Raw genomic sequence first — 27516 nt, 5'->3', positions numbered from 1 at the left:
TTTCATTTACTTGAACTTCGAAGATTTCTGCCTTGGTTCAATGATCCAGATGATGACTGGATTCCACTTCCGGAGCTTGGTGCTGGGATTCGGCCAACTACTGACGGCATGCATGTATGATGTGTCCCTTTCCACCACAGAAATGGCGTGTTCAGAATTATAGCTACTTGCACCGTGCGCAACATTTTCTAGCTGTACTCGGAGATGTCTTCCGTGCGCCAGTGCTGTGGCTTGGCATTGATGAACCGTTTCATGCCTTGTGTAGGTGGTGTTTGTCCATGTGGCGAACCTCTGCCATCTCTGGAGTCCGGAAATGTGGGGTTTTCCGTTTGTGGCACACTCCACAGCAATCACAAGTTGTTGAGCCCTAGCAAAAGCGAGATCTGGTGTGGCGAGAAGGTGTCGCTAAATGGCTTCCTCACACACCCTACAAACTAACCGGTCACAAAACTTGTACGAAAATTATGTCTACTCGCAGTGCTGAGCGACACGACGCAGCACGGCAATGTAGTTGGGCACAGACTCCCCAGAAGCACTTGTCGAGTGTGAACCGGTGACCTATTGCCTACGTCCTTAGCCCCAAATCTCCTCAAAAGCGGAGACAAAAAAAAAAAAAGAGATTGAAAGAGGGGCGTACACAGAGGGTTGACATGCGCGGCAGAAGACTCCACGCTTCATGTCGTCCACGAACTCATCAGCCAACAAGTAGAATTAAGTCCAGCTGCTCTCTAACCTGTTTTCATTCTTCTGATGCTAATGCTGGGTGCCTCCCCTGTTGTTTAGGCTCATATCCACATGTTATGTACAAAAGCAGAGGTTACATCCATTCGAACTGTCTGGATTAATGAAAGGAAAAACACAGCTGCTCATCCGAACAGATACAATCAAACGTCTGCTCCGTGTCCAGGATTTTTGAGTGCAATTTTGAATCCGACACGAGTTCTTAAAACTGATTATTTTGCAGCCGTGTCAGTTTCGGGCTCAATTTCACATTTTGTCACATGCACACACAATTTCACAGGCACACAAGTGTGATGTAAAATTCCGACATGGTGCAAATTAAGTAAGAACAGAAGAGGTTTATTCATTGTTTACAATTGGTGTTTACAGCGAAAGGTGTCACACTTTAAGGCTATTTCACTCACCTGCAAACTGCTTACGAAGGGAATGACTTCATACCGATTTAAGCCTCTTGTGACTGACTGGTCAGCCACTGGTCATAAGCTGTTGCAAGTGTGTGAAGCTGCTTTTATATGAATAAGCTGTAGTAGCTTCCAAAGTTACAGCTTTCATGTGCGTTTGAGGCGACATGCCCGTTTGCTTTACCCTAGGTCTCGAGAGAAACTATTATTACCATTTGTGAACTTCTTTTTGTACACGTAAACTGTTGCTTTTCAGTGTGAACTTGCCATTTTGCAAGGGACTGAGGAAATAGCATTCTTTGAAACCAGCACTGCATTGCAACAATATATTTAATGTGGTGAAATAAAAACTTTTCGAGTTCAAAGTATGCACTCTTGTTTTTTCTCTTCATAGTTCCACTGGGCATGCCTATCGTCATACGAGTGTTTCTGACGGTACTAAGCTAATTTCTTTACCACTTCCCCAATTTGCGGTTCGAGCGTAGAGCAGCTTTTTTTATTTTGGGTCGGGAGAGCCGCGGCACCGCTAGAAGGCAAGCACGAAGATCTGCGTCGCCGCGAGTAACGGTGATGCGATGACAACGTACAGGCGAAATAAAAATGCTGACAATACTTCAAATTCAGCTTGTGGGTCGGCGTAAGCGTTCGTGACGACAGAGCATATTTTCGTATCGAAAAAGGCAAGCGTTCATGCATGACATGGTTCACATCCGCCGCGTCGGCGACGAACCTGCGCGGCAAGAATAGCGGCGACATCGAGACCCGACGTTGGAAACCGAAGGCTCGACTTCGGAAACCAGCGGTAGGCGTTGGTAGTAACCTTGCTTCGCTCTTATCAAGCGACGAGTTGAGAACGCTAAGAGAAGTACTTGCGCCTTTTACGCACTCCTGTGCAGAAGCACGATGCGAGACGTCGCATACTGCGGGCGTCGCGTAGTTGCGTCACCAAGTGTTGAGTCCCTCGCGTCACCGCGTTCACAGCGTCTCAGCCGCGACTGCGTCGATCACGTAGGCTTCCCGTCTCAAGCGTTTCTGGCTTCAGCCGCGACTGCACCGATGATCGACCGCGTACGATTCGTGCTTCAGGCGGCGGCGGGCGCCATGCTTACCTTGCCACAGCGGCGCGAGTGACGTCATGTCACGTGACAATTCGCTAACCAATAAAACAACTGGTTTCGGTTTGGAGCGGAAGTGACGTCAGGTCACGTGACATGACAAATTGCCTTGGCGGAAGTGACGTCATGTCACGTGACAAGGGGGCGTGGCCAGGTGCTGTACGGGATATGGTTTGCCTATACGCTGCCGACACGGGTCGCACAGCGGCAAATCTTTAAGAAACCTTTATTATCTACCTGAGAAACTACTCATCTTGAAAATGGAGCCTATCTATAACTAATCTACTGAAAATGCATATCCACGTGATGAGATGTATAAGCTTTTGCTTAGAATGAAGCAATTTTGAACCAAATTCAGGACCTAAGTTTTTGTCGACGCACACGAAAAATACACAGATCCCTTGCCATAAGCAGCTTCACTGTAAAATGTCGTAGTGTATTATTTTTTATGTATATCTGGATAGCTTTTTTTACACATTGAAGTATACCAGTTTATGGTTGTATGGCATGCGTCTTCCTAATAAAAGGGGTGCCAGACTTCCTCGGAAAGATGTGTGAAGTTAGGGTAATAGCGATAATCGATGAAAAGTTATTATTTTGTATTTATTTCGACGCCAGGACAACAGTATATCAAGGAAGGTTAGTACGATGAAACAAGCTTGATTCATAAAAATATACCTTGGAGGGCCAAGTGACAACACTGCGTTGTTTAAAGTGAACGGATCTTTGAAGTTGTATTTACGTATAAATTCCCAGGAACATTTTTGTTATAGGAGGAATTTTTTTTAGGTTTGTTAGATTTAGAAATAACGGAGCCTTGAAATAGCTCAGTCGGCAGAGTTACAAGTATTTACGTTTTTTTTTTTTTTTTTTTTTTTTTAATCTAGTGGTTTGAAATTAGGGATGTCGCGAACCACCCTAGGTTCGATTTCGAAAGGTTTCGATATTTGCGAAGCGAACTGAAGTTCGATTTCGAAAAATTTCGATATTTTCGTACCGACCGAGGTTCGATTTCGAAAAATTCGCAACTTTTGTCCACAGCGGAGTTTCGAAATCGAAAATTTCGAAGCTTTCACGGTTTCTAAAATTTCGAATTCGAATATTTCGAATATTTTTTTACTACAGGTTCGATAAATTCGAAGATTTCGAAATTCTTTGTAAAAAAAATCGAAAACTTCGAACGCTTCGAATTTTTATAGACATGAAGTTCGAACAATTCGAATATTTCGAATTTCTTTTGGCATAAGGTTCGAAAAGTTCGAAAGTTTCGATTCTCTTTTAACGCTAAATTCAAAAAAAAAAAAAAAGAAACTTTGAAGATTTTGAATTTTTTTTAATCCAAGTTTTCAAAGTTTGAAGTCCGATTTTCAAGTTTTTCTACAGTTTCAGTTTCAAATAACGTTTTCACGACTCACTTGTTTTCACAAAATCAAGTTTAGAAAAGTTAGGGTGTGATATTTAGATTCTGCGAAGTTGGTAAGGCAATTAAATGAGACGACGAGTGTCCCGGACGTGCTAGAATATTTGCCAGTGCAGAATTGTGACTGCCAGACCCCGGGGGGGGGGGGGGGGGGGTCTTTATCACGCAGTAGTGATTGCACGAACACACTGTTTTACGAGACTCATCCAGTTCGAAACGGCCAGGGGCGAGCAGGAGGTTGAGGCTCAGAGAAACCTTGAAGCGACCTGGCAAACTAGCTCGCCACCCCTTGCACGCTGGTAGTAATCCGATCCGGTGAAGTTTATAATTGTACTGGAGGTTTATTTTCTGGGACGGAGGAATCGCCTCGCAAAAAGCACAAAAGCCGACACAACTCGAGGTCGAGGAGCGTTCTACCATACAAGTGGCGTCGGAAGAGGAAAAACGGGGGGAAAGAGGGTAGCGGGGGGGGGGGGGGGGGGGAGGGGGCTTTAGCCTCCTTCTCCCCCTTGCAGGTATTTCGGACTGTTAAAGAAAACAATACGGGTAAAGAGGGCGTGGTCGAGCTTATTTTAATCTAAAATTATTTATGCATATGTATAGCTACTGTCGCTCTTCACTGCATAAAAGGTTGCGTAGATGGTCATTGTTAGAAACTCGTTGTCAGAAGGCACTGCTCGTCACATGCTTAGTGGTTCGGAAGTTCAAAGCTGTCTTTTCGACCTAAACACCTGTGCCGATAGTAACAAAAAAAAAAAAAAAAAAAAGAATAAATGCGGGAATAAAAAGCAGGAGAAAAAAAAAAAACTATCAAGAATTCGTCGGAAGTGTTCTATTCTTGCATATTCAGAGGTTCAGAACTTCGAAACAAGTTTCTTTTACCAAAATGTGTACAGGCTAAAAGAAACACGTCCCAGGAACGTCAAGCGAAAAAAAAAAAAAGTTTTCTTTTAATGACGTGCTGAACTTGAACACTACTAGAAATCTTCTGCCATGAGTTAATTTATTCCTTAACGTGAAAAAACAATAAATATATTATTTTGTATTCTGCAGATGGCAATGATATGTACTGTCTGTGGTGTTAATTTAAATGCGATACCTCAAACAACTTAGACGAAAATAAATATCAAGTTTAGGTCATAATTGCATGCAGATACATGTTTGGACATTTCTTCGAAACTCACGTTGAATAACAATAATCACATCTTAAGACGGCACTTACCTACGCTATACATAGATCATTCTTAAAAAAAAGTATAACATATCTACCATAAATAGCTCTGGCTGCAGCGTGCTTCAAATCTGGCACAAACGATAATCGTGAAAAACCCGTCGTCCGTCCTCGCCCCTTCGGGGATTTATTTCTTTAAACCTAAGCATGCCAGAACATTGAAATAAATGACATTGTCTTTCGTAAGGAACACAGCACCGCGTGTAAAAGTTCCAGAAAAAAAATTACGAATGTACCGGCCCCACTACTTGAAATCAAATGAAACCGTCCGCCGGTCTTTCGAAGTTCGACGAACGTCGAACTTTTACCCTAAAAGTTCGAAGTTCGTCGAACTTCTGACTTTTCAGAATTCGAAAGTTCGAAACTTTTCGAATTTTCTTGATAAATAAGTTCGAAAGTTCGAAATTTATCGAATTTTTTGGTCAGTCAAGTTCGAAAGTTCGACAAGCATCGAACCTTGCAGCGCAATAAGTTCGAAAGTTCGAAAAAGATCGAATTTTTTAGCGTAATAAGTTCGACGGTTCGAAAAGCGTCGAACTTCTTAGCTTAACAAGTTCGAAAATTCGACCTCCGTCGAATTTTACGATCTAGACAAATCGAAAAATCGAAATCTTTCGAACCTTTCGAACCGCTCGATTCGATCATCGAAACTTCGATTCGAAAAAAGTTCGCGGCATCCCTATTTGAAATACCTTTAGTTTTTAAGGATATAGCATGATGTATAGTTAAGCGAGCACAGCCGCAATAAATGTAGCTCTATACTCCGTAATTTAATCATATTTAAATATTGGCCAAACATACCAAAGAATCGCTAAAAAAACTTACGAAGGTTTTATTTTTTATTATTCGGCATTGTAACTGCTTTTATCAGTATTGAGTCAGTAACTCTTTCCTACGGTAAATTTTCGCCTATTAGTCAGTATGGCACATTTCTTTGACGGTGTTTCACGGTATTGTTTGACGGAACGGTGCCCTATCTTGTTTCCCCTCCATGTTTTATTTATCTTTTTTTATGCTCATGTAATTTTTTGTAAAAGAAAACGACATTCGAGAGTCAGCGCTGTGTATGCGTATTTCTTCCACTTCTCCCTGTGTCATTCTTTTTATTTTATTTGGTGTGTAGATTAATTCCAAAATAATTCTATAACGTTTGGGGGTATTGGGACTGAATTCTTTAGTGCTTGATGAGCTCAAAAATAAAGCATGCCTTATTTTTGAGCTCATCAAGCACTAAAGAATTCAGTCCTAATACCCCCAAACGTTATAGAATTATTTTGGAATTAATCCATACACCACCGGGTTCAAATAACAAACCTGCAGGTTTGTTATTTGATCCCGGGAAGGACATGTGACTCGGCAAGAGCCTCCTGTAAAAGCTTATATTAGAGGCTCTAACTCGGCTCAAGCAATTGACGTGGTCTTATCAATATAGGCTGGACGCTACAGTTTGCCACGCATTGCAATACATTACACATCTGTGGCAGACCGCGGCAATGTCGCTTCTTCTCTTCAAGCTGAACGCTGTCTTGAAGCGTCGGGAACCAATCTATCATTGTGTAAGTGGGGGTCACGGCGCACGCCGCTTGTGCAGAAATCATCGAGAAGCTGAAGCACCCGCCGCCGCTGATCCGGCCGTCGGTGTCCAAGCAGACGGCTCCGCCGGAGGCGCTGCATATCATGCGCCAGTGCTGGGCGGAGTACGCGGACATGAGGCCAGACTTTGACCAGATCGCCGACCGCTTCAAGACGCTCTACCACGGCAGGTGAGCGGGATGTGTGTATGGGTGTGTGTGTGTGGGGAGGGGGACACAAATTGAGTTTTATCATGAAGTTTTCGTAAATCGTTTCCGTTGTCCCGCAACGCTCTCCGCAACCGGCTACGCTAGCCGGGACTCTGCAGTCAATGCCATCGGCGCGCCGGCGCAGTAGCGGCTGCCTCGTTGCGGAGGGCTTAGCGGAGGGGGAAACGCGGTCGACGAAAACTTCCTATTTACACACTACTTCCTTGCGGAGAAGGCATGACACTTGGGGCCTGTAGATTAACCACCCAACGTAGGAGAGAGAGGGGGAGTGAGCGGTAAACGGGTATCTTAGCACATAGCGCCAAACCACGGCAGCAGTCATTCAGCGAAACACATTTCGTTGTGGAAAAATTTCGTGCTGTCAAAATTTGTTGTGTCAAAATTTCGAAGTTTACACAGCTGACCCACCGAATAATAGGGAGTTTTCGTAGACTGCGTTTCCCCCTCCGCTAAGGCCTCCGCTACTTCGCCTGCGCACCGATGGCCTTGACTGTTGAGTTCCGGGTATCGTAGTGGGTTGGGGAAAGCGTTCTACGAAAACTCCCTAATAAAGCATCGCTCCCCACGTGATCCCATAACGCTACGGTTTCTGGATGCATTTTAGGAATTATCTCGGTAATTAGGGTAATCGCGGGGAGTACACGAGTGTGTCGTGCGAGGAGGGGGGCAAGGGGGGGCTTGCCATTTTTTTTTTTTTTTTGGAAAACAAGGCCAGCTATTTATGCGAGAAGGGCCCACCTCGAAGAAAAAGTCGGTGCATGGCCCTCTTTATTCTAGAAAACCTATAGACCGTTTTATCGTGGGTAGCGCCATTTTGAGAGCGAGAGAGAAAAGGGGAAAGGACTACCGGCGCTTTCCCCCTTTCTGATTGTGTAGAAAGAGTAAAGGTCTCGGATGAGAGGCTTGGCCGGTGTTGGGTGTCTGCTGTGCCCCAACTTCTTTCGCGCTTTCTTTTCTGTTTTAGACTCGCAAACTTAATTAGAGCCACGGGCTTCGATGGCAACAGTCCCCCGGTCATCGGGACACCATTGCTCGGTCATAGGGTGCACGAATAACGACAGAAAGCATCGAACACCGCCCAAGGACCTCGTAGCTAGCATGGAATTCGGCAAGGAACGTGCGGCTGCAATGTTTTGAAGCTCCACCGCTTTCCGCATGACTGGAAATAATGAACCATTCATAAATTTTTGCTTGCAATAGGCCCATCTCAACGCAGCCGTTTTTAGTAATGAACAAGCGATACACGAAACGGGAACCTCAATTAACTTTTGTAAACACTCGGAGCTGCTACATATCGTTTTGCTGCGCTGCTTTTAGCTTGCGTGTCCGTGTTCTCATATTTCATTGTGGGTGAACGACGAAGACGTTCTAGATGTGCTTATATCGAACCGCAGAAAGCGTCAAAGCAGCCACGAATTATTTTACTTTTTGATGCAATATTTTGAGTACTAACCTTCAATTTCTATCACTGACACGTTCGCTGCCGCTGTTCCGCCCGTTGCCGCACTGGCGGATGCCATGACTCCAACAAAGAAACGTACACACTGGGCTCGAAGACGCAGATCGCAGCACACGAGCCTTACCCTGGCGCGACTATCCAGTGCTTCAAAGCGCCCAATCAACGGAAACAACCCAAACAACCCACCCGCGGCACTCCAAGGAGCGCTTTCGTCGGCTCTCTGGTATCGCACAGGGGATCGCTATTCAGGAAAACCGATAGAAGTACCTTTTCAACAATTTCTAGCCTCACCCGGCGGCGGAAATGAGCCTTCAACTAAGTATTGTAAATGATGAAATCGAGTCAGTCACCACTGCGAATTATCAATATTAAGATAAATTCAGTTACAAAATTTTACAAGCTTAAACAGCAATTATCACGGGAAAACTGGGACGCACCTTGCAAGCGTACCCCATGTTCATCGGCGGTACAGCGTTCGGTGCGCGCTCCATTCACAAGCTGTTCGGAGCACAGTCGAGAAGATGGTGTTGAAGAAATGTCTTTGCGGTTTACGAACGCAATCCACTGCCGCCAAGACCGGGGTCATTTGGAAAGCGATGGAGCTCAAAGACATTGCAGCCGCTCTCGCCTTGCCAGATTCATTGCCAGCTACATAGGTCCTCGGACAGTATTCGACGCTTTCTGTCGTTATTTGTGCACCCTATGACCGAGCAATGGTGTCCCGATGACCGGAGAACTGTTGCCATCGAAGTCCGTTACTCTAATTAAGTTTGCGAGTTCAAAACAGAAAAGAAAGCGCGAACGAAGTTGGGGCACAGCAGACACCCAACACCGGCCAAGCCTCTCATCCGGGACTTTCACTCTTTCTGCACAATCAGAAAGGGGGAAAGCGCCGGTAGCCCTTTCCCCTTTTCTCTCGCCCTCTTTCAGTAAAACGGTCTATAGGTGGTATTCACTGGACGCCATATTTGTGGGTGCTGCTTAGAGCGCATGCTCAGAACGAGCTCACATCAATAGGCTGCTAAAACCGGCACTCTTAATGGTGCGGAATGCACGTTGCAAAAGAACTGTGGAAGCTCGCCATCAGCACGCGCTCAGCATTCGCGCACACAGCTATGGCCGCCAGTGAATACTCCCTATATTTCGTTTCAGCTTCGGTCCGAGCGCCGTTTATGTTATGTGCCGAAGGGCCAATCAAACAGCGAAAGAGGCACAACGTCATGGCGTGCTCTCTGCAGGTGATAGGACCAGCTGGTATTCGCCGTCTCTCTGTGCGCGCTCTTCTGCCGGCTAGTCCTATCCAGCGCAGAGAGCACGCCATGACGTTGCGCTTTTAGTGCTCTTCGATTGGCCCTTCGGCTCACAACATCGGCCGCGCTCGGACCGAAGCTGAAACGAAGTATAGGGATTTCACGAAAGAGCTTGAAGCGTACTGAGCATCAACTAATTTATTTACACTATTTACATTATGTTAAATCTGGGACGTGACGAGCCGATCTTGTGGGTGCCGTTGTTCCTCAATGTCTCTCTTGTCTCGAGCGCCGAGAGAGGCCGTGATCGCGCGGGCACTTCTTTCACTTCTTTCGCGCTTCGCTGGGAGCCGCTACATGGTTCCCCCCCTAGCGAGGTTGTGGGTAATACGAGCGATGTGTGTGATGTGCTTGTGAACGAAGTTGCATCAATTTCTTGTAGCTCATTGTTTGCGAGATGTGCAGGCTTAATGCGGTCAATTGAAATTACTTCTATTCGGCCGTTGACTGAAAGCGTGAATGTTTTGTCAGTTCGTTGCAGCACTGCATAGGGTCCGTCATAGGGACGCTATAGTGGACGTCGCACCGTGTAGTGCCCCAGCAAAATCTTGGATGTGGGGAATGGGCTATCGATCCGGCACCGTGATTTTGTTGAGGGCTCTATATTCCCCGCATGGTCGCCAGTCACCAGATTTTTTTTGTGTCATGTGCAGGGCGCTAGACCACGCGCTGGACGATGGACGAATGAATCCGAGTTCCAGCATGTGTTAGAATTCATTTTTAGCGATTTTTAGCCTGTCCGGGGCGAGGCGGCGTGGCTTGGCCTTTGGTGTCGATGCAATGTGTGATGTTGTGTTTGACTGGTGCCTCGGTGTTGCATGGCTGCGTTAGCACTGGGAATTCCTTTAAAAGGTTTTCCCATGGAGCAGCCATTTTGAGGGGTTGTAAAGTAGAATTTAACGATAGTGCCTTTGATAGTACGCAGCTCTGCGAAGAATTTGCGAGACCTACGTGCCCGTCCTTTACGACCATCCTCTCCACACACATATCGAGGACGTCGGCCCAGCGCAAACCGCGATGATACCAACAGGTGGTGCTGGTACCACCGATTATTTGGAAATTTGAAGCGTACTGAGCTTCAACTAACTTATTCACACTAATTACATTATGTTAAATCTGAGACGTGACGAGCCGATCTTGTGGGTGCTGCTGTTGCTAGATGTCTGTCTTGTCTCGAGCGCCGAGAGAGGCCGTGATCGCGCGGGCACTTCTTTCACTTCTTTCGCGCTTCGCTGGGAGCCGCTACGAGCTCATGGACGCGCGGCCGCCGGAAAAGGGCGAGGAGCAGCGCCGCCCGGTTGCCCGTATGGTGGCGCTGACCCACTTCTAGGGTAACTGTGATGTATCTGCTTATGCTATTGGCGACGTGAGCGATCGAAAGCGTCGCTGTGGTCGGCCCACCACAATTGGCCGAATGCTGACTATGACGTCAGGAACGGATGTTTGATCGACGGAAATAAGGGTAATGCAAGAACTTCAATTTTGACGGTGCTGGCAGTGTTGCTTTGAGAGCGCAATGATTTCAGGCTTCTACCATGCCTATTACAAACACCATCGTACTTGTTGTTCACAAGGTGATGACGTCACGAAAGGTAACCAAACGAGTGCGCCACCGAAACATCTCGCCGCTAATAGCAGATGGCGGGACGTGTTGGGAAGCGCGCGGTTTGAAAGAGCACGGGTCTCGGTCAGTCGGGAGCCATGATTAAAACGAACGAGTCGAGCGACTAACGGCTGCAGCTGGGTCTTACTCGCGGTACATCACACTTTTGGCGACGAGGTCGGTGAATGGGCACCACAAGGGCGAGTGAACGATGGCTACCCAGGGCAAGCTGGAAGAATTTAATGGAACAGCGTGGCCTTCTTGGGCAGAGCGACTTGGATTCTACTGCGAAGCAAACGGAGTGCTGGAGCCTACAAAGAAGAGGGCTTTACTGCTGACCCTTTGCGGAGCAAAAACCTACGAAGTTGTACGAGCGCTCGTGGCACCAAAGACTCCTGGTAAGGTCAGCTTCGACGAGCTCATGGCGACATTGAAGAAACACTACGACCCGCGGCCGTCGGAGCTTTTCAACAGGACGAGGCTTCAGCGAAGAGACCAGCAGGTGGGCGAGTCGATATCGAGCTATGTCGCAGCTTTAAAGAAGCTTTCTGCCGACTGCAATTTCGGAGTTCTGACGGCAACCCCAGCGGCGGTCACAGCTAGCACCAGCAACGCAGGTTCCGCAGGCGAAGCACAATCTCCTGCTCGACAGCCAGAGCTGAACCCAACGTTGCTGCCTCTCGAGGTAATGTTGAGGGATCGTTTTGTGTGCGGCCTGCGCGACGAACATTTACAACAGCGACTGTTTGCAGGAGTAAGCCTGACCTTTCAGAAGGCGCACGACATGGCGCTGCGGACAGAGAGCGCCGCACAGCATCAAAAGGATTTGAAAGCAGAGAAGTCCGAAATTCACGAAATCCAGAAAGAGAAGACAACACTTAAACACTCCACAGATATCATCGAAAAAGAAGATCATGCATCTGAAACCGAGGATGATTCCCCTGGAACTTCGGCAGGTATATACGAGCTTAATGCTGTGCGAGCATCAAGTGCATCGCCCAAGTTCATGATCAAGCTCAAAATTGAAAATCGAGTCATGAATTTTGAGGTGGACTCGGGAGCGGCCTGCACCATCAACAGCGAAGAAACATATTGTCAGATGTGGCCAAAACACCCTCCGAGGCTAGACCAAGAAGATGTGACCCTACACACCTGGTCAGGTGAAGGAGTGGAAGTGCTCGGCACAGCCGATGTCCAGGTACGACACAAGTCCAAGGACTACGTACTACCTCTGTTAGTGACGCGAGGAAGGGGCTGCAACCTGCTAGGAAGGAACTGGTCCAACGCACTAAGATTCCGAGTGAGCGGAATACACAACGTGGGTGCCAACGACAACGTTGCAAGGGTTCTAAGCACACACGACAAAGTTTTCGACTCCAAAGATCACCGGACACAATGGCCCACCTGTGCCCCTGGAGTTAAAAGAAGATGCCAAGCCACATTTTCTCAAGGCACGACCGGTGCCGTTCGCGATGCGGACAGCAGTGGAGGCTGAAATTCAGATTCTCCAAAATCAGGGCATCCTCGAACCAACTCAACACTCGGAGTGGGCCACGCCAGTCGTAGTCGTACGGAAAAAAGATGGCACTATCAGATTGTGTGGAGATTACCGTAGCACAGTCAATAAAGAAGCAAGGACAGCAGTGTACCCAATGCCTACGATTTCCGAGATACTAGCGAATCTCCAGGGCGGATCAGTGTTTTCAACACTGGATCTCACTCAGGCCTATCAACAACTGAGCCTGACTGCTGAGACTGCAAACGTGTTGACCATCAACACCACGAAGGGACTCTTTAGGGTCAAGAGGACGCCTTTCGGTACTTCAGCAGCTCCTGCGATTTTTCAACCATTTATGGAGACAGTGCTAGCAGGGATTCCTGGAATCGGAATATACTTAGATGACGTAATTATCAGCGGATCAACATCATCGCTACATCTGGAAAGGCTCAATATGGTACTACCACGACTTTCCCAAGCAGGCCTTCGTCTCAAAAGGGAAAAGTGTCGTTTCGCAGTTGATCGAGTGCGGTACCTCGGACACATCATTGATGCGGCAGGCATTCATGCTACCGACGATAAGCTCAAAGCCATCAAGGAGATGCCTGAGCCAACGAATTGCACAACTTTGCAGTCGTTTCTCGGCCTGTTGGCATTCTATGACCGATTTGTAGAAAATCGGGCAACCACTGAAAAGGAGCTCTACGCTCTCCTCGAAAAAGACGCTCCCTGGAGGTGGGACAAAAGGCACCGGGAAGCTTTTCAACAATTGAAAGAAGCCATTACCCAGGAAACGGTGTTAGCACATTATGACGAGCAGAAAGACTTGGTGGTATCATGCGACGCGTCACCGTATGGCGTTGGAGCGGGTTTAGCGCAGCTAGACAAAGACGGAAACGACGCTCCCATCATGTTTACCTCGAGAACCTTGGGAGATCGGAAAAGAACTATTCGCAATTGGATCGAGAAGGACTGGTGATTGTGTTTGCCATGCAACGTTTCCACCGATATCTTGCTGGACGTCACGTGACGGTAACCACCGACAGCCCTTGCTTGGGATTATGGGTCCGAAAGCTCCAGTGCCAGCGGTTCTGTCACCGCCCATGACACGATGGTGTGTCAAATTAGCTGCATACGACTACGAACTCGTCTACAGAGCAGGAAAGCACAACCAAAAGGCAGACGCGTTGAGCAGACTACCATTAACAGAAAGTGAAGATGAACCGCGACCGCCAGGGGACGTTCTTATGCTGGAAGCACTGACTAAGCCTCCCATGACAGCTAAAGACCTTGCAGACCAGACTGCTGTGGACCCCACGCTTTCTGAAGTTCTACAAGCAGTCAAGAGTGGAGATGTCAAGAAGCTAGCTGGCGAGCGTTTCACAGCCTACAAGATGAAGTCCGCGGAACTATCAATACACCGAGGTTGCCTAATCTGGGGATCGCGCATCGTAATTCCCACTTCTATGAGAAGTGGGAATTACGATCGCGCAGCTAATAGCCTTGGTAAATGCAGGACACAGGGGAGTGGTCGCCATGAAGGCTTGCGCCTGAAGTTACCTCTGGTGGCCGGGGATCGACAAGGAGATTGAGTCCTGTGTGGCCAAGTGCGACACGTGTCAGCGACACCAGAAGGTGATACCGAAAGGAAGCAGCCCAACATGGGAAAGACCGTCGACTCCGTGGGACACCCTTCATGTAGACTTTGCGGGACCGGTGGACGGAAAAGTGTTCCTGGTCATTGTGGATGCGTTCACTAAATGGCTTGAAGTACGTGCTATTTGGAGTATGACCTCAGCATCCGTTATCTGCGAGTTACGCAACGTTTTTGCGACATTTGGTGTACCACGAAAAGTGGTATCGGATAATGGGTCGGCTTTTGTTTCCAATGAGATAAAGACATTTTACCGCCTAAATGAAGTTTTGCCGGTCACAAGTGCGCCGTACCACCCCGCAACAAACGGTCAAGCGGAACGGATGGTGCAGCAGCTGAAGCAGGCACTCGCTAAAAGAGAAAGGGAGGAATTGAAGTGTTTTCTACCACAGTTCCTCTACAAGCAACATACCACAGTGCACACGGTGACAGGCAAGACACCAGCGTGGATGATGTTTGGACGAGAGTTGCCATCTCCACTCGAGAGACTGATACGCGTATCCAAGAACGATGTACAAGCGACAACCAAAAATCCACGCCAGTTTATGGTGGGACAATCCGTATGGGTTCTGAAGTTCCCAAGTGGACGACCTTGGATGTCGGGGGTCATCACAGAGCGCTTGGGTTCGCGGTCATGGATAATCCAGACAGAAGACGGACTAGTTCGACGGCACATGGACCACATACGACCAAGGCTATTAGCTGCGCGTCGGTCGAGTGATACACCCTCAGCAGCCTGGGGCTTGGACGTTCAGGCCGAAGAGGTACCAGCTGACGCGATAAGTGCAGAAGGCCACGAACTGTCCGAACCTGTGGTTATGCCCATCCGGACAGGAACGCGGGAGCAAAGACCGCCCACAAGATACGGGATCACAGCCAAGTGAGGGGAAGATGTGATGTATCTGCTTATGCTATAGCAGATGGCGGGACATGTTGGGAAGCGCGCGGTCCCCGCGTGCTGGAAGCGCGCGGTTTGAAAGAGCACGGGTCTCGGTCAGTCGGGAGCCATGATTAAAACGAACGAGTCGAGCGACTAACGGCTGCAACTGGGTCTTACTCGCGATACATCACAGTAACTTACAGTAGCATGGATATGCTCCGCCTGAGGAGCAGAGTATCGCTATGGTGCCTCCAGGGCGGCCAGGTTGAATCCAAGGCTGCGCTGCGGAAAGCGACCATCGCTTCTCCAGAAGAACGGAGGCTGTGAGGCGGCTTGCGGAGCAGAGAAGAGATAGTGCGGCGACACGCCGCGCGTGTGCTGTCGTCCCGTTACTTGTCTCCTGTTTCTCTCTAAGCCCTCGGTAAAACTCGTGTGCCTGGAGCGCGTCTTCAACTGGAGTTTTTAGCGTCCTCTTCTGCCCATATAGCAAAAGTGGCCCTGAAATGGCAACAAATGACGTCACAGAAGCCGGAGTGTCATCCTGTTTCATGTCGCGATCCTGGCGGTTGGTCGCAGAAATGCTGACGAAAATCACAAGCGAATGCGAGTGTAGTTGTCGTCACAGCGTCCGAACTTCTGGTTGTTGAAGCTTCCTTGGACTGCCAGATTCAAGAGTGACCTGCAGCAGAACAGACGACTGCAACATCAACTACCACTGCTGGAACACCACAAGGATCACGACCGGCGACAGCGTGACACGTCTATGACGTCATCAGACGGAAATTCAGGGACCCCTTTTTTGGACGCGGTAAACACACCAGTTGAAGACGCGTTCCAGGGACCATAGCAGAACGGTCACGTATCACTCCGCGAGCGTCGTAGGCTCAAGAAACGCGATCTTCCTCCGTGTCGTCTGTTTCCCAGACTTTGGAAAGAGGTTTTAAAATATCACTCTGGTTATAAAGCAATGCGATTATACTGTACCCAGCGGCTACACATAATGTTCAATGGCCAAGAAACCTTACAGTTTGTTCGAATTTAGTGCAATATGTATATTTTGCAAACGCAAAGCGAGAAACACGGTCCGCCCGAAGCTCGCCACCCGCAATGTCGCTTTCCCTGATGGAAATTGGATTCCGCTCGGCGCACGTGGCCGCTTCTCTAACAATACGGAGTTGGCGGCGCTCGGAAAAAGAACGCAATACTCTGGCTCTGCAAGAAGAGCCTATACAGTTACTCTAGGGTAACCTAAAGCCCTTTCATGTCTTAAAAATAGCACAAGGTGCGTCGATGCACGAGGCACGTGCAACGTGCAGCCCTTGGGTAGATCATTGCGACACAGAGCAGCACAGAGCTAGGCTTCAGACGCCATGTTCTCCCCAGGAGTGGCGCGCGGAACCTGTCTGGAGCATTTCCACAACAATGAATGGTGCCACTTCTCCCAAGATAGAGGGGTTTAGGGTAATCCTTCAGCCAGCGCCACCAATAAGCGTGGTGGCCTCTACGCGAAACAACCACAAACCACACCGAAGAGAAAAAAGCAAGAAGGAGGCTACTGGCGGGTAGAGAAGCGAAAGGGCGGAATGGAGGGAAATCGACAGAAAATGTTCTCCGTTCATGAAAAAAAAAAAAAAAGGAGAGCTTACCGCTAGGGCATTATTTGGCGCTACCAGAGAGAGCCCCTGCGCGCGCCGTCTTTACAGATCGTATTTACCCTTTAAAGCGGCCACGTTACTTCGCGATTTGACAGGCATTCTACAACAAAGGAGGCTATGTCCGGGGGCGTCCTCTTTTAAGTCAGCAAGGCGCGCCCTGGGCTTTGCTCGTACAGACCTTTTCATCCTCCTCCGCATGGGCGCTGCCATCTTGGAATCACGTGACGCGGCAGCCATTAGGTTGATTCAACTTGCTACTCCGCTCTCCCCTCCGCGCCTTGGCGAATGCGTTGTATTCGTGTTTTTCGTCGCGTTTCACCGCGCTTTCTTGTCTTACTTCGGAAACTGTAGTCTGACACTACTACTCGACGACTAAGACATCACGAGGGTTCAAAGGTGCTTATGAAATCGAGGTTTGTTTACTAATAGTGACGTAACATTCTCGGTAAGAAGCGCGTATATTTATATCGCACATTTAGGACCGGAAGGCGTCGAGAATAGTCAGCGCAAGGAGTCTAACTGTATTTCCTGAAAGGAAAGTTTCGATTACAGTTTTCAAAAGAAACTGTTATCGAAAACAGTTTCTTTTTATTATGTGAGGAAACTCGCGGAGGGGATAGACAACGAACGTTTAACTTGTATTTTATCTGAGGCTAAAAGTAATGGTACGTCAACATCAGGCAATTTGTTTTTTCATAATATCACACATACTTGTGTTTGAGGTTCTCAATCTTTTTTTGTGACGTAAACATTCGGTTGGTCGGTTTACCTATGAAGCTTAAAAAATTGTATACTGTGCTCGCTCCCATTTCGACAGTCATTTAAGTGATTTATTGGTTATGTTTAGATAACAAGTGGCATTTACTTAATTAATCTTAGCACAAAGGTCGAGTCTTCCCGCATAAAAAGCTACCACAGACACTTAGCAGTATCGAGTTTTAGGTTACCGTGCACAAAGAAATAACATCGTTTCTATTTGCAAATCCAAAACGCGGTTTGGGTTCGGCGCATGCGCAATAACAACAACGCTTTTTTTTTTGCGTATGCTGTTTTATTTTTTGCCTGTATCTGGAGCCCGCAATAATTGACGCCAAATAAAAAGAAAGAGCCGTCTGCATAACAATTACTTGTGTCCATGATTGTCGATGGCGAATAGAGGTTTACTTTTTGTGACCGGCGACGCCGAAATTTACAAAGCGAATCTGTTCAAACAAATAAATATTTGTTCACACAGGTCCGTGAAATGGTGCCTAGCACTAGAATTCAGCCAAACTTTCAGAGGTATTTCTCCTCCTGTGCCCTGTAATTTTATTTGGCCAATTTTACAGAAGGCAAATGCCAGATTTAATTTGACGGGACTGTCACTTATTCTTGAGTAAGCAAATGTTCATATAAAAATAATTTATTTCCTAAGGCAAATATCGTGAAATTCTGCTTATGAGTACTTTTGAAGGGTTGATAATTAAGAAATTTTCTACTCGGCCTGTCAAAACATAGTCGAGTACTGAGTTTAAAAAAATGCCGAGATGATACTAATTGGTTATATCAATTATCTGCGTCACCACACGATACGTTTTAGTCTGCGAAGTTCACTAAAGGCTGGGTGCCCACTAAAACCAAACAGTGGGTAGTAAACTCGCGAGTTCATCTGTTCTGGCTGATTTAGCACATTGCTAATCAAACTGTCGATATGCTTCTTTACATTCACCTGTTAGTCTCTTCATTAGTTTCTTTTTCTAAAAACTGGGGTCATCGGGCACGGCCGCAGACGACGGTAATCTTCCGTGTACATCAGTCACGCGTTTCGCAACCGACCATAATCAGATACACCAAAGGAGTTGGTCAAAAAGCCCGCAGTTTAGGCTAAATAAAATAACCTCGTAGTCCTCAAAGTGGTTCGATACCACTGTTTCATTGGTTGTGTGCTACAAAGAAAATAATCGCATCACAAAATTAAGCAAAAGCAACGTAAAAGAGCAACATAGCCGAGTTCACGTTGAAAACGAAACCAACCAAATTGAAGCAACCTAATGGGGCCGAGTGCGTCAGCGCCCTCTGTCCGTCGGTGAGGCAACTACTAAAATATGTAAGGGAATAGTCGCCTTAGATTAACAAGTTTACGCCTCCTTTTTTTCTTTTTCCTTTTTTTTTTTTTTTTTTTTTGCTGCTTGAATTTGTGATGCGTGACGTAAAGAAAAGCCTTCAGTGCCTTCAGCCGTAGAGTTATTATACTGTGCGCTAGAGGTTCAACTGGCGCTAGTGTGCTGCTGCAAATTGAAGCGGGCAGCAACCAGTCGAAGACTGACTTCCGGTAATGCATTTCTATGGGGAAAAGTGAGTGCATTTTCTCCCTGCGCTGGATTATAAGAGCAAATATCACGAATAATTCGTATATACAAATAGATTGGAACATTTCCCAGTCACGCAGACAGACTAATTGGTCTGTTGCGGCGTTTTTCTTTTAAATGCATGGCATTAAAAACGGTGTTAAAATGGATGGCGTCGTACATTTGTTTATGTAAGCTGTCCGACACTGTTAGCGCGAACACGGCAACGGCGCTTTTCAGCAGGAGGTAATACGAGCCAAAGCAATGAAGAGCACCTTGGAAAAGAAGAGAGACGTAAATAACTACGCAATAACACTAGGTCAGTACCTACATGTGAATGTAGAGGATAAAAATTAAGCCGATTAATAAGAGCAGTTTGCAATAAATAACGTTCGTTTTATTCACTCTGCTGCTCAATATATCCATGGGTACAAACGTAAGTTAGCTCTGGTGTTCAAACCTCATATCTGCATGCTCGAGAACATTTTGTTTAATGGGGAAAATCTAGAAAACTATACTCGCCCGATAGATGTATTACAATAATAAAAAGAAAAACACCTTTTATAGTGCGCGTACTCCTACCGTTTAGCGCGTTTTTCCCGCTAGTAAATGGGGATCATTTTCATTGACTGACGGAAGAACTTGATTGAAAAAGGGGTCGTTTTAGTGGCATGTATATCTCGCAGATTATTAATATTAGCGTCACCGAGACGTTGGCTCCCCTTAAAAACGTCCTTCGTTATCTTCGACTCGTATTCAAGTCAAATTCGCCGCTTGTCTTTATACACTTGCCGTGGAACATAGGACTGAAGCCGGAATATTTTAAATTTAAACATCGGTCAATGATCAGGAAAAAAAAAGTGATCAGCCGAATTTTATGAAAAGAAAAAAAAAACTGTCACGAAGAACCATCACGTTAATTTCCCCGCCGAGATAAAGAAAACACTGTAACTACTGCAGTGTCAATTTTGTAGCGTGAATAAAGTTTCCTCCTATGCAGTACAGCACAAGAAAGTTCATTTCTGTTATTCTCCGGCGATGAGACAAAATGCACGGGAGATTTCCCGTAGGAATGTGCAGGAGAACCACAAAAGTGGTCTGGTTGCTGAGTGCTTCAATGTGGATCCGGATGTGCCATAGACACTAGCGCTAGTCGAACCTCTTGCGTACATGATGATTACTCTAAGGCATGTTGCTGCTGCCGCGCCACCTGCATCGGAGTCTGCTCAAGCGCCGCGCGAAAAGTGCTCACAGTTTGGCAATTTAGCCTCCTTCTTCTATAGAAGCAGCTCCCGGCATTCCTTGCGGTGCAGCAGAGGGCGCTGCACGCTTTGCGAATATGAAACCCCTTGATGCGTTTCTGTTTGCAAGTAGCGTCAAATGCGCCTCGTGCAGTACAGCATGAGGCGCATGCCTGGTTTAGCCCTTGGAAGTAAATGGCGGCGATTGGCTCAAATAAGCGGCCCTTGGAAGCGAATGACGGCGGAGCGATCGCTCGTGACACTTGTCTAGCGCTTTCCGACGACAAGGATACTTGCAAGACGCGCGAAGCGCCAATTTTATGGATGGACGTTTTATGCGAAAGGTATGTTTCGTTCAGTGGTGTCATTTCATTTTGCCCATCGGAAACGCAGGAAGTCCAACATCGTGGAAACGATGTTCCAGATGCTCGAGAAGTATTCGAACAACCTGGAAGACCTGATCAGGGAACGCACTGTTCAGCTCGACGAAGAGAAGAAGAAAACCGAACAGCTGCTCAACCGCATGCTTCCCAGGTAGGAATCGACGAATCAAATAAGAAGAAAAATTAAAGAAGCTCGATCATGTTGATACAGACAAAGAGCGGTAAACAAATATTGTGCTGAGTGCGAAGTGCTACCTCGCAGAGCCACCTCGGAGAAGCTAACGTCACGTGACTTGAAGTAACGTGACCTGTTCACGTGGCATCGATTTCTCCGCTAAATGAATCGGAGAAATTAACCTGACAGATGCTCGTAAAAGCTGTCTAATGGAAATCGGTTGATAAAACACATTCTATGTAAAAACGTACCAGCGACCTTTATATTCAAAGTTTTATAGCGCATGAAATGCAATCTCTAGTAAGCGACCCTTTAAATTTATTTTTTCAGAAAACATGAAAAAGCCCTTTGGGGGAGTGAACAAAAAATCTCGTTTAAATTCCCCGTTAAAAGAGAGTTTTAGTAGATCATTCCCATGACTCCGATAACGATACCCGATACTCCTCCACCGCCTCCCTTGCGCATGCATAGTATCGTTATCGGGGCTATCGGAGGTATCAGAACGATCTACTAAAACTCTCTAAAGTTAGAGGGGAAATCGACGTCGCAGTTTCAAAACGTGGTGTTGTGTGACGCTTCAATTCCCCCCCCCCCCCCCAATTTAGCGCATAAATTAATTTCTTATTATCTGACATTACGTGGCAGGGTGACGTCATCACGGTGTCAAGTCGCGGTGCCGCACTTAAGGCCCGGCGTCACCGGACCTCAATTTCCTCGTGAAATGTAGCGGGTAAATCGACGGACAGACGGACGTACGGACTGACATAAACACGGAGTTTTAATATATAGTTTCGATGCTTCCGGTAAAGATACAGAGAACAATACGTTGCAAGCGCAAATGCGTCAACAGAGTGTCGGCTGTCGTCATCAGCGAAATCGGAACTGATATAAAGCGCCTTAATTTGTCACTAAGGGGTTTCGTTAAAAATTATTTTATGCTTTAAAACTACCTCGATGTTTAGCATTTCGACTCAATACGCACGATTCCAGGACCAAAATAATTCCCATTCCGACTGAATGGGATATTATACACTCGGTTATAAACTGAATCGACCATACGGCAATTTCCTTATGGCGAAGCAGGACTTCAGCTTAAGTGTGCGTCGCCAACGCTGTCTTTTATTTTGCACTCATTATCTTTTATTTCCCGCCGAGTGGCGGCGCAGTTCCGTAGCTGAAACCTTGAAGGCAGGCCTGCCCGTGATTCCCGAGAAGTTCGAGGAAGTGACGGTCTACTTCAGCGACATCGTGGGCTTCACCACCATCTCGGCCTACAGCGAGCCCATGGAGATCGTCGATCTGCTCAACGATCTCTACACGGCCTTTGACTCCACCATCAATCATTACAACATATACAAGGTGAGCCCAGCTACCGTGCCTGGAACACGTGTTCGACAGGCGTGTTTAAGGCCTGTTCCCACATGCAGCGGAGCGCTACAAGCATAGCGCTTACCTCGCGCTAAGCGCGTGCTGATGGGAGCGTTCACCAGCTTTGTATCGCACCGTCAAAACTGTTGCTCATGGCAGACGATAAGTAGCTGACGGCACGTGAGGAGCGCTACATCAGCGCTTCGCTGCATGTGAGAACCGACCTTTAGTGTCCTACACCGCTCTCATTAGGCAAAGGAGTTTCAAAGGTGACAACGAATTGCGTCACAGGAGCCGGCTTGTCGTGTTGTCTGATGCCGCGACCCTTGACGGTCGGTCGTAGAAGTTCCAACAAAACAAGACCACAGAGAGCAGGTGTCGCAGCTATTGCCGCTGCGTCCCAACCCGCTGTCGCAAAAGCTTCCTTGACAGTCGAGCTGCGAGCAAGCTGCAGCAATACACATCTAGCCGCTGCTCCACCTCCGCTACTCTGCCACTACCAAGATCGCGGCAAGCAGCAGCGTTACACATTTATGACGTCATCACCCGGAAATCAAGGGAGCACATTTGATGTCCAAGTAAACACTAGTCTGAGACGCGCTCCTTGTGTCATAGTTCAGCTGAACCGAAGCTGAGCTGGGTGTCTTCACATCAGACATGACAATACACTTTTTTAAACCTCAAATCTTAAAACGGGTGTCTTCATAACACACTAAGCAATACACTCAACTAAATTTCAAACGATAAAACAAGAAGTTTTATCATATAAACTGAATAATTTTATTTGCATGGCACATGTAAGTTCAGTCAGTTCGAGTCACTAATGAGTCAGCGGTTCAGATAGTGAGAACACGACATGCATAATTGTTTTTTATCTTGCTGGTTAAAGAACAATAGAAAAAATAGGCTTAGGTGGCAGTGGTCCACGCGTCGATGAATGCCGCCTCAGAGATGAGACACCTCCTCCTCCCCCCCCGCCAAAAAAAAAATTATTTTTTGCCAGGCGATTTAATACGCTGTCAAACGAATACCCAATCAATATTTTGCTACAGCGTCGCGTGTATTTTTCATAAAGAAAAAAAAAATGAAAGCCGTTTACAACTCCCTGTAACGCCGAATTTGAGCGCAGCTCTTGAGGAGGAGGAGGGAAAAGTACTGGGGGGATCAGTTGACCTCGGGGGGGGAGGGGTCACGTGACCTCGGGGGTCACGTGACGATGACGTCATCAGTGGTGATGACGATGACGATGCGGATGCCGATTACGTCATTGGCATCCGCATCGCCATCGTCATCATGACTGATGACGTCATCAGTGACGTCACTGATGACGTCATCGGCATCGTCATCATCATCATCACTGATGACGTCATCGGCGCGTGACCCCCCAGGTCACGTAACCCCCCCAGCCCCTAGGTCCTCCCGAAGGAACCCGAGGTCCTCCCGAGGTCCTCCCGAAGGAGCCCGAGGTCCTCCCGAGGTCCTCCCGAAGGAACCCGAGGTCCTTCCGAGGTCCTCCCGAAGGAACCCGAGGTCCTTCCGAGGTCCTCCCGAAGAAACCCGAGGTGCTTCCGAAGTCCTCCCGAAGGAACCCGAGGTCCTGGGGGGGTCACGTGACGATGACATCATCAGTGACGATGACGATGACGATGCGGATACCGGTGAAGTCATTGGCATCCGCATCGCCATCGTCATCGTCATTGATGACGTCATCAGTGACGTCACTGATGACGTCATCGGCATCCGCATCGTCATCGTCATTGTCACTGATGACGTCATCGTCACGTGACCCCCCCTAGGTCCTCCCGAAGGAACCCGAGGTCCTCCCGAGGTCCTCCCGAAGGAGCCCGAGGTCCTCCCGAGGCCCTCCCGAAGGAACCCGAGGTCCTCCCGAGATCCTCCCGAAGGAACCCGAGGTAGGAACCCGAGGTCCTTACGAGGTCCTCCCGAAGGAACCCGAGGTCCTCCCGAAGGACCTCGGGTTCCTTCGGGAGGATCTCGGGAGGACCTCGGGTTCCTTCGGGAAAATTTACCCATAATGCACCGCGCGGTTACGCCGACGGTGACGGCGACGGCGACGGCGACGGCGACGCCGCTCAAGCCGGAAACGGGCGCCTAAGAGCTGCGCTCTAAAAAGAAATGCAACTGCTGCAAAACGAAACCATAACTGGACTAGGGAGGGAGGAGAAATGTAGAGGAGAGACCTGACGGAAGGCACCAGGCTACACTCGACCGCGTGTCGTTTTTTTTTTATTTTTTTTTTATTTATTATTTATTATTTTTTTTTACATTGGAGCTGGTAAGGGCTGGTTTCCCCAGGATCATGTCCCCCGGAAACAAATGAAGACCCCGAACTCTGGACATCTACCGCCATCTATGAGCGACGGCGGCAAACCACGTACCTGGTACCTGGTTGCCGCCGTCGCTCATAGATGGCAGCAGCCTTTCCCCTTTCTCTGGCTTGCCTACTTGCGGTCGGCCGTTACTTTCCGCGGTACAGCTCCTCTGGTCTTCCTTCTTCGCCAGAGTGGAAAGGCAAAAAGCTTTTTTTTTTCCTCCATTTTTTTTTCTTTTTTGTGAGAAGCAGACTGAAACTCGCCCGTCGCATGTCGCACGAAAAACGTAGACTCCAAGCTCTTTCTGCATGATGTTTGCGCGTTTTTCAAGCTCTTACCAGTTGGTATTCGTACAACGAGGGATGTCTTCAGCCAGGAGAAGGGGCGACGACTTGTCGACGTCTTCGCGCGAATCAGCATGGTGGTGCGGCGTGTCGGGTGTGCAACTCCTTTTTTACCAACGTATTTACAGCTTTTTACAAGTCACGAAAATAAGTTTCCAATTTTAGAGCACAGCTCTTAGGCGCCCATTCCCGGCTTGAGCGGCGTCGGCGTCGCCGTCGGCGTCGCCGTTGGCGTCGCCATCGGCGTAACCGCGAGTAACCCTCGTAACCTCGTGAGGGTTACGAGGGTTACGAGGGTTAATCTCACGAGTGTTACCCTCACGAGAAGCTCGAGGGCTACTAACCCTCGTAACCCTCACGAGGGTTACGAGGGTTACTAACCCTCGTAAGCCTTACGAGGGTTACGAGGGTTATGAGAGTTACCCTCACGAGGGTCACGAGGGTTATGAGAGTTACCCTCACGAGGGTCACGAGGGTTACGAGAACACCCTCACGAGGGTCACGAGGGTTACGACAGTTATTCTCATGAGGGTCACGAGAGTTACCCTCACGAGGGTCACGAGAGTTGCCCTCACAAGGGGTTATCCTCACGAGGGTCACGATGGTTACCCAGGTCACGTGACCCCTCCCGGGGTCAGGTGACCTGGGGATACCCTCCCGCCGAGGTCACGTGACGCCCCGTTGACGTCATCGCCACTGATGACATCACTGGCATCCGGATCGTCATCGGCATCATCACTAATGACGTCATCAGCAACGTCACTGATGACGTCACCGGCATCCGCATCGTCATCGGCATCGTCACGTGACACCCCAAGGTCACGTGATTCCCACAAGGCCACGTGACCCCCCAAAGTCACGTGACCCCCCCTCCCCCAAGGTCCCTTGACCCACCCCCCAGTACCCTTCTCTACTCCTCCTCAAGAGCTGCGCTCTAATTCGGCGTTACAGGGAGTTGTAAACGGCTTTCATTTTTTTTTTAATTTTGAGTGTGTGTTTTAAATTACTTGCAACTTTGATTATATTTGGTGTGTTTGTCTGAACGCCATGTGACCACGGAATAGAAAGTGAGCGCGACTCAAACCGGCCAATTGTCAATTGCTATTAAAAAAAAAAAAAACGAATTTCGTGTCGCAAATTGTGTTACGGGTATTTGGGCTCTCACTTGTCATGTACAAATAAAACCTTGGCGAGCATAAAATCCCTGTCAGTGTCTCTTTAAAAAGGCACCAAAGTGTTTTTCTGAGATCCTCGTTTTGTGGTCATAATTCAATCTACGCGGTCTATACATCCTTACCAAAAATAAACCACAAAATTACATTCATACGCAGCCGATTTGCATATTAAAGAAGTGATCAAAGACTGCGACACTTACCATTGTCACACAACGACAGATGGCGTTACCGATCCCTGTGACGCCAGTGGGATCTGTACCCAAAAACGTCTATAGCCAAATTTGAAGAGACAGATACAATGCGCAAGATGTAGAAAGAAGGCCGAAACAACTGAGCATGTGGTTCTGAAATGTAAGAAGGTCAGTCCTGCCCCTCTCGAGGAGGCGACAGACGTACCGGTGGCCTTTGATTTTGCTGGAAAAGATGGAAGGGTGGGTTATAGAAGTGAAGAGGAAACGAAGAAGATGTTGTAAAGTGGGGATTTGGGCCAGTTGGTTCATTGCAAGCAAAAAAGCGCCGAAAAAATACAGGGACACAGACGAAGGGAAACAGGACAAGGCGCCTTGTCCTGTTTCCCTTCGTCTGTGTCCCTGTATTTTTTCGGCGGTTTTTTGCTTGCGAAGAAGATGTTGCAGTGATGGTGGACATTATATGCGGAAAATTGAACCAAATACAGCAAACTATAACACAGCTTGGGGACAGAGCGAAATTGGGTCTCTTTCTCGCGTGGCTCTGGTTCAAGGTCTCAGCTTCGTTCTCCAGTGGGACTGCAGTTAGTTGACGCCGACAAGGTTCCACCAGAGGAAAATTGGCGTTTCCCCCACAAGGAAAAAAGCAAAAAATTGTTTTTAGTTTTTTCTTCTTTTCTTTTTTTTTTTTTTTTTTTGTCCGGTCCTTCAAAGGTTTGCTTGGCAAGCACCTTCACGGCCTGGTGGTAGTTATACAAAAATGCATTGGCCTGAAACGGCAAAGGTAATTCTGGTGTTTGTTGTTGTTTTTTAGGCAAGGTGGCGCAAGCTACCGCCCATTATAAAGAGAGCAGCCGTTAGTATCAAAGCCGTATATCTAGAGTGTTTGGCCATTCGTTGGGAAGTATAGGAGACAAATGAGGAGGCGCCATTGGTCGAAAGCGGGCTGGGCGTGTTCCAGGGCATCTTGAGAAATTCGAATGTGGCCAACCAGAAGTCCGAAATAATACCCTGGCGGTGGTCGAGAGAAACAAACCTGATATGTCCATCGGAGTGACTCTCAATGACTGAAAATATGGTGCACGTGATGTTTCAATCACGGTCATCCAAAACTATGGTGGAAGGGTGTGACGAGCGGAACGATCGACATAGTCCGTACGCCAAGTGCTGAGGGCCGGGAATCTGACTTCCGAGCGGTCACACTCTGTGCGAG

The 27516-nt window shown here is 47.7% G+C and overlaps 1 protein-coding gene across 1 annotated transcript in view; it reads left to right on the top strand.

Annotated features, from left to right (window-relative positions):
- Positions 1 to 27516, top strand: part of LOC8040017 (retinal guanylyl cyclase 1) — a 63943-nt gene that overhangs the window by 16653 nt on the left and 19774 nt on the right. The window contains exons 3-5 of the mRNA XM_042288182.1: positions 6500 to 6671; positions 20731 to 20871; positions 22062 to 22254. Of these exons, the coding sequence (XP_042144116.1) occupies positions 6500 to 6671; positions 20731 to 20871; positions 22062 to 22254 (506 nt within the window). The remainder of the gene's footprint in view (positions 1 to 6499; positions 6672 to 20730; positions 20872 to 22061; positions 22255 to 27516) is intronic.

Source organism: Ixodes scapularis, unplaced genomic scaffold (assembly GCF_016920785.2).
Source record: "Ixodes scapularis isolate PalLabHiFi unplaced genomic scaffold, ASM1692078v2 ptg001212l_1___fragment_4___debris__unscaffolded, whole genome shotgun sequence".
In the NCBI taxonomy this organism is placed as follows: domain Eukaryota; kingdom Metazoa; phylum Arthropoda; class Arachnida; order Ixodida; family Ixodidae; genus Ixodes; species Ixodes scapularis.
Note: the sequence above shows the minus strand (reverse complement) of the source record. Positions and strands in the feature narration are given on the sequence as shown.